This window comes from Nicotiana tabacum, chromosome 2 (assembly GCF_000715075.1).
Source record: "Nicotiana tabacum cultivar K326 chromosome 2, ASM71507v2, whole genome shotgun sequence".
NCBI lineage: Eukaryota > Viridiplantae > Streptophyta > Magnoliopsida > Solanales > Solanaceae > Nicotiana > Nicotiana tabacum.
The window spans coordinates 23,910,072-23,918,326 of NC_134081.1; the positions used below are offsets into that span (position 1 = coordinate 23,910,072).

The window sequence follows — 8,255 nt, forward strand, 5'->3', positions numbered from 1 at the left end:
TTGGCAAGATACTTACCTCAAAGAAGCTAGACTGTTACTCTAAAATGACCTTCTCGAGTGAAACATCCTCAGGACGGCTCAAATCTAAACAAAATAACTTCAATTCATAAATAAAACTCATAGAGAGTAATTCCGGATAATAAAGTTTCAATCTTTAACAAGAACTATAAGTCAACTCCAAAGTCAAACCTTGGGCCCGCACCTCAAAACCTGACCAAAATTATAAAATCCGAACACCCATTCGATAACGAGTCCAACCATACAAGAATTACCTAATTCCGATATCAAGTCATCCTTCAAATCATCATTTTACATTTTGAAAGATTTCTTCAAAAATTTTCATTTTTTCTCAACTCAAAACACTAATTTAATAATAAAAATAAAGATAAAATCATGAAGTATAATCAATTCCGAGTGAAGAACACTTACCCCAATGATTTGCTTGAAAACCCACAAGAATTCGCTCAAAACCGAGGTCTACAACTCAAAATATGGTAAAAATGGCTAACCCTCGAATTAGAGTACTTTTTATATTCTGCCCAGCGATTTACACATCGCGATCGCGGAAATCAATATGCGATCGCGAAGATGAAAATTACCAGCTGCCAAGAATGCACTACGCGATCGCGAATAAGGTGATGCGAACACAGTTCAAGACTGCCTCAACGTACGCGATCGCGAAGGTAGACATGCGAACACGAAGAACAAAGTGGAACTCCCCACCATGGCCAATTCTACACGAACGCGTAAGATTAAATGTGAATGCGATGCAGCAGGATTCACACGTTCGCGATCGCGAACTATCCACTGCGAAGGCGAAGAAGGAAAATGGTCATTCATCAAAACGGCCTACGCGGACGCGGAATGAACTTCGTGATTCCGTAGAAGGGGACACCAGATATCAGAACAGCCATCCAAAACATGAAAAAATGGCTCGTAGCCCATCCGAACACATGCATAGGACCCCCAGGACCCCTTCGAAACATACCAACAGGTTTCATAACATACCACGGACCCGTTCGAGGTCTCAAATCACATCAAACAACGTCGAAACTATGAATCGCACCACGAATCGAACTTATGAACTTTCAAATCTTCCAACTTCTGAAACTCGCGTTGCAACATATCAAATCAACCCGGAATGACGTCAAATTTTGCGTGCAAGTTCCAAATGACATAACGGAGCTAATCCAACTCTCAAAATCGCATTCCGACCCCGATATCACCAAAGTCAACTCTCGGTCAAACCTCTCAACCTTCCAAAACTTCAACTTTCCAATTTTCGCCGAAATGCTTCAAATTACCCTACGGACCTCCAAGTCCAAATCCGGGTGCACGCCTAAGTGCAAAATCACCATACGAATCTATTGGAATCATCAAAACGTCATTTCGGAGTCGTCTACACAAAAGTCAACTCTTTTCATTTAAGCTTCAAAAATAAGAATTGTTCTTTCAATTAAATCCCGAATCATCTGAAAATCAATTTCGATCACACACGCAAGTCATAATACACATAACGAAACTTCTCGAGACCTTAGGCCGTCGAACGGGGCGCTAATTGCCAAAACGATCGGTCGGATCGTTACAGAAAGTAACATAGTCCCCATAGAAATGATATAACAGTTGAGATACGAGAGTAAAAATTTGGTCCGGATGCTTGTGTGAGCTCATCGCCTCTAATTTTAATGAACAATCTCCCTCCTATTTTAATTGTCATTTTACCTCAAAAAAATCCCAAATAATTGTCACTTTAAGATTTCAAGACTAAATTTATTAATTGTTTCCAACTATACCTTTAATATTTAAAAAAAACAGTAATTCTTTTTAATACTGCTCAATTCTCAAAAAATATTTAGTAGGGGTAACTTAGTAAATTATATTTATTATTTTTTAATAGACGTGAAAAGAAATAAAGCAACCGTTAAATGGGACAGAGAAAGTATTAATTGAGCTGCCTTAAGGGCTGATTTAGCAAATTATCCCTTTTTAGGTCATTATTTAAATTTTGTCCCTATTTTAAAAAATAATATAAATGTAGCCCTTTGGAAAATATTTCTTTCGGATAACGTTAGAAGGTCTAATATTTGCTCATATAACATTTATTTTGCCACAGGACATAAGACTGTGATCTAACTTTTCTCATAAAAATTTTAATTTTTTGACTGTACTCTAACAAGTCCATCAATTGCAAGAAAATTTTTTAAAAAAAAGCATCATTTACTACAAAAAGAGACAACAGGCGAAAATCCCCCAGGATCGCATAAGCTAATCAGCATAATCAGAACAAATAAAATAAATAAATAAGGCTTGCATGGATTAGAGTTTTGATTAAACCATATAATGTCAAGAAAAAACTTAAGTCAAAAGGATGACTAAAAGACAAAGTTAAGTCGTCAGTAACAACAATGGCCGTTGCGTAGGAAAAGCATAGCAGCAGCCCTGCCCATTTCGCTATTCCCAAGATTCCCTCTTCCCTTTGCAAAAACCCACATCCGATCCTTCTTTTTTCATTTATTTATTTAACCCCCTAAAACCCCATTTATTATATATACACTAGTACATAGTATCCATTTTTCTCTCTTTTAACTTCTGTATTGACTATTGCCCTGTGATCTTTCTTTCTTTCTTCTAGGAGCACCAATCTCCTATAACCCTTTTAGTTTCAGCTTTCAAGTTTTCTTTTTTATTTGTCAACTTACACATGGGGGATCACGGCAAGGTCAAATCGGACATTTCTTTTGCTGGAACTTTTGCTAGTAGCGCCTTTGCTGCTTGTTTTGCTGAGGTATATTTCAGATTTCAGTAAAACCCAAAATGCTGATTTTGCTATTTTTCTTCAATTTGGTTTTATGCAGGTGCATTAGAGAATGAACAAGTTAGTTTCGTTTCTTTCTTTTTTTAAGTTTCTTTTTTGCTTCTCTTTATTGGGCTACTTGAGTTTCTTGAATCTTTGTTATGTTTGCTTCAAAGATTGAAACTTTTGACTAGACATGGGCTGTTTATTTTTCGGGTGGGATTTTTTTTTTGTTTGGGGGGGGGGGGGGGGAATTGCCATGCTATAAATGATCCCCATTGAGGGCCTAAGGGCTTTGGTCTAGTGGTAAGACCGCAACTTAGTGATATGTGGGTCAGGCATACTTCAGGAGTTGGAACCCTGCTTCTGACAAAAACATGACAAAAGCATGGTATTTAAGTGAAAAAAGTTAGGAGGGCGGGCCGTTATCAACCGAGTTTCGAACCGTGTGCCACTGGCTCCGGGAGATTTCTTGATTGTAGAAATAAAATGAAAGATCCCCATTAAGCTGTTAAGTTTCTTAGCTTATAACTGTTGAATCCTTACTGGGTTACTTTGATGGGCAACTTGAGTTTTGTTTAAACTTCCTGTTGCTGTCTTTCTAAAGAAGTATAGCTATGTCTGTATTAAGAATAAGCTAGTTCAGCATACTGCGCTTGATTTGATCTATGATCACCTTTAGGTAGATAAAGGAAAAAGGGAAGTCCACATGACCTTGAGACACGGTTATGGTGGTACAAAAGCAATTTATATTCATGCTTTATTGCTGTAAAAAAAATCACTTATCAATGAAGTGGGAGGATTACCATTGAAATCTCTTGTTCAGATCCCGGTGGAGGCAAGAACGCTAGGTGGCCTAAGCTTTGGTGGTAGAGTTACTTTGGAAGTAGCAGATACCCAGTGGAATGGTCGAGATCCACAAGATGGCCCCCAACACCATCTGTAATAAAAAAAATATTGGCCTTCATCATGTAAATAGTTTAGAATAACCATGTCTTGCTTAATTTTGAAGGGAATTGAGTGTTTTTGCTTTTTACGAAGCTATAGAAGTAGGTTATACTATGTTTCTTTGCTGCCTTAAAAATTCTCCAAAGAACGGTTAGCCTTGATCATTAAGTGTTTGCAAAGAATCTTGTATTGCTCAAGGTTGTCGGAAATGAAGTTTGTTTAAGTTTTGTTGCCATTTATTTGGTCATATTGTTCTCGAAGTGTTCATGCCATGCTATCGTTTCTGTAAATGACTCCTTCACTGCTTAGTAAATCTTGTTTTCTTCATACAAAATTCTATTCCAGGTGTGTACTTTACCATTGGATACTGCTAAAGTTAGGCTTCAGCTTCAAAAGAAGGCAGTTGAAGGGGATTTATCTTTACCGAAATATAGGGGATTGTTAGGTACTGTTGGCACCATTGCAAAGGAAGAGGGAGTAGCTTCATTATGGAAAGGTATTGTACCTGGGTTGCATCGTCAATGTTTATTTGGAGGTCTTCGGATTGGGATGTATGAACCTGTAAGTTATCATTTCTAGTTAGCAATCACTACAAGTTTATTTTGTGGTTTTTGCCCTTTTATGGACTGTTTGCTTGGCAAGCAGGTTAAAAACTTTTATGTTGGTAAAGATCATGTTGGGGATGTGCCGTTGTCAAAGAAAATTCTTGCTGCACTTACAACTGGTGAGTGCCTTCTCAGATGTTCTGTGTTTGTTATCACTTTGCTCAAGAGTTTAGACAGTGGAGCTTTTATTTCCATTCGTACAGGGAATATAAGTTCAATGTTTGGATTATCAATAGCATGTGTTCTGTTTTTCCTTGTATTGGTCTTTTTATTGTTTGTTCTTTCAATATATTTAAAGTAATTTGGTAAATCTTTATCAAATAGGCGCATTGGGCATTATAATTGCAAATCCTACGGATCTAGTCAAAGTACGTCTTCAAGCTGAAGGAAAATTGCCAGCAGGTGTGCCAAGGCGTTACTCTGGAGCTCTAAATGCTTACTCAACAATAGTTCGACAGGTATATGCCTTATCCAGCTCAGTTCTTTGCTAAATCATGAAAATTGACGGTAGGCGGGACTGCAAAGTTGAGTACACCTACTTTGATCCTGAGTTGGAAGTTATTTGTCCCTTGAATTGCAATTAGGTGCTACTTAATCGATTAAATCCTTGTTACTATTCAAAGTCCCATAATCTGTCCAAGCAAGTGGGCACGCGGAAAAAAAAACAAAAGAAAAGTGGGCTAGTTACCTACAAAATATGTGCCTTAAGGAAGTAGTAACATTTACAAACTATTATGTACCTAGAGTTTGAAGGCAAAATTTCTTAAAGATTCTTTAGTTCGACTATCTTCCGTTCTGATTCTTTGTTCGACTCTCTCCTTCACCATCTAACTTTTATGTATTCATTTTATCCTCTTCAGTTTTTGGAGAAGAAGGGTAGTAGTTTTCTTCTCGATGTAGTTTCCGTTCTCCTGGAAATTTTATACATGCTTGGGAAATTATTCCATTTCTTGAAATTTAATCAAATCCCCTGGGCTCCAGCTTACTGGAGCATTTGTAAAATATAGGTTCTGCAAGTGAAAATTTGAGGCAACTCATTGTTGAGTCATAGTTTTCCTCGCGAAAAAGACTCCTATTTAAACTCTTATCTTAACCTCTTCGCGTCTTGTTTCTACCACATTTTTATCTTAGGAAGGAGTTGCAAAGCTGTGGACTGGTCTTGGACCCAATATTGGGCGAAATGCCATCATTAATGCAGCTGAATTAGCAAGTTATGATCAAGTGAAGCAGGTAAAGAAACCATAATTTTTATGATACCACCTCATTTTCCTGACTGTCTAATGTGGTAGCTTTCTTGGATCTGGATGTTTACATTATCATTCTTCTTACTTTTCGGTCTTTAAAATGCAGACCATTCTCAAGATTCCTGGGTTCACAGACAATGTTGTTACTCACTTGTTCGCTGGCCTTGGAGCTGGTTTTTTTGCAGTCTGCATAGGGTCCCCCGTTGATGTGGTATCTTCTATATTCTTTGTTCTTTACACACTTGCTTTCTTTTTTTGGTCTTTTCTGATGGCAACCCATGATCCAGTTATTTGTTTGTTAATATTTTAGATCTTCTCGGCCAAATAGGGAAAAGGAGACTCGTATAGTCATCTTTCTAATGAAGGAAATTAGCAAAGTCAATGTCTAGCCTGTTAGACAGATGCCTCCATCTTGTGAATCTGAAGTCCTATGCTCATGAATTTTGTATATATGTTGTTTTCAAGGCTTCTAGTTGCTTGAACGATAATAAAACTCTAGTTTGTTTTTGGGTAAAGGGAGGAGGCGCTAGAGGAGTAGAAGTTAGGTGTAAGGGGATGTGTTGTAATTAAAAGAGGATGTCAAGTAACAGATAATAATATTAGTAATGAGGGCTAATCCATCCAAAACTGGGTGGAAAGGAGGAAGTAGTGGTGGCAAAATGGTTAAAAGAAAACAGTTATCCACCCATGTTATCCATTAAAACTTTCAAGGTCTCAAGTTCGAAACCCACTGGGTGCAAACAATTTCTGAGGGCCATCGGACTGGGTAAAACCTGAATTAACCGTGGTGCACTTGCGGGAAACTCCTTGCCGAGGGCCCGGATTAGTCGGGGCTCAAAGAGACTCGGACACCCGGTGCAAATCAAAAAAAAAAAATTATCCATTAAAAAATGGATTGGATATCATGCACTTTTTAAAAACGGGTCAAAAATGGATAAGAACCATATTATCCACTTAGAAAATAGATAACCAATGGATAACTAATAGGTTTAACTTTTACATTTGTAAAGACTCAAATTGGGGGTTCCTCGAGTATGAGAGACTAAAAATTCTCCCAAAAGTGATCATATTCAAGAAGCCATAGATAATATGGATATCCATATTATCCGCCGGTTAACCCATTTTTTATTCGTATTAAATATGGGTTGGGTCGGATAATTTATTTGTTTTTGCATTACCCGTTTGCAACCCGCTCATATCCGCCCCGCCCCGCCCGTTTGCCACCCCTAGGAGGAAGCATGTCTCTTTTACCAAACAATCGTAAGCAAATATAGAGAATTCACTTAGGAGAGGTAACCAATTGGTTTTTCTTTTCTTCACTCTTCCCTTCCCCTTCCTGGTAACTGGGATCAATACTGGTATCCTGACTTGGTCAGTTGGTTGCATATGATGGTAATACCAACTTTTTTAGAAGCCACATTCTTAATCAGTTCAATACTGTTCCAGCATTTTGGTGATAGGCAATTTTTGTTCAATATCGTAATCTTTTAGATCAACATTAATCTGTCTTCAAAATTTATCCTTTAAAGTTGCAATATCAGTAGACTTCATAAATTTTATTAGATTAACGTTATGTTGATGACACGGTAAACTGGATGCAGGTTAAGTCAAGAATGATGGGAGATTCCACATACAAAAATACCCTTGATTGTTTTGTGAAAACATTGAAGAATGATGTGAGTTCATCATCTGTCCTTTCTCATTGGTTGTTGAAGAATCCAACTATTTTGTAGACACAAACAAATTTTCCTCTTAGTTTTTATTTTTTAATAACTGATCTTGGCTTCTTACAAAATGAAGAACTCTTACCTAAAACAAAACAATGACCTCACATTTCTATCAAGATAGTTTTACAATACAAAAAATCAGATCCCTTTATTACAGTTCTTTTTTTCCTTCTATCAACTTCTTGTTGTCTTGTTTCCAGTGCCCTGCCACTAGTTAGCTTTATGCCTAATGTCTTTAAAATGATGCTGCCTTTGTGCCCTTTATGTTCTCAGGGACCTTTAGCTTTTTATAAAGGCTTTATCCCAAATTTTGGACGCTTGGGATCGTGGAATGTCATTATGTTTCTGACATTGGAGCAGGTAATCGTTTCCGTTCATTGCTGATAAATTTTTTTACCAGATTAGCACATGTCCTTGGATTCCCCAATTTTCGCGTGCTTCATGTTTTAACTCTTCACTTGGCAACTGTTTGCTCCATTAGGCTTTGAAAAATTACCTCATACAATAATTGGCTTACCCTTTATATCTTATTTTTGGCAGGCGAAAAAGTTTGTAAAAAACTTAGAATCAGCTTGATGTCAAAGATATAGATCATCAAGTAGAGGATTACTAATATATGCATTAAACATGGATTGGCTCAGCAACCATTAAAACAACGATTGTTTGCAACATTCCCTTTTTTCCATTTTCATGAATAATTTGTCCTAATGGAGAACACAGGAACTGTGGGAGAGAAACTCAGAGGCGTTTGATAGGTTTTCCCCTCTTACTATTCTTGTAGACTGCAAATGTTGTACCCTTCTTTCCTTTTGGTTACTAGGGGATTCTATTACTGATTTATGGGATTTGACTCCAATGATGATTAACAATAAAGATTGAGTTTGAGCTGTGTGTGTTCTTGTTGAGTTTTTTTGGTTGGCTTTAGGCATCTGGTATT

The 8,255-nt window shown here is 37.3% G+C and overlaps 1 protein-coding gene across 1 annotated transcript; it reads left to right on the forward strand.

Annotated features, from left to right (window-relative positions):
- The first annotated feature begins 2,701 nt into the window (after positions 1-2,701).
- LOC107801267 (mitochondrial uncoupling protein 1-like) lies at positions 2,702-7,894 on the forward strand. The gene is given in 9 exon segments (NM_001325694.1): positions 2,702-2,785; positions 4,088-4,303; positions 4,388-4,466; positions 4,672-4,805; positions 5,479-5,577; positions 5,698-5,802; positions 7,193-7,267; positions 7,592-7,678; positions 7,859-7,894. Coding segments are annotated over 9 exon segments (915 nt in total).
- The last annotated feature ends 361 nt before the right edge of the window (positions 7,895-8,255 follow it).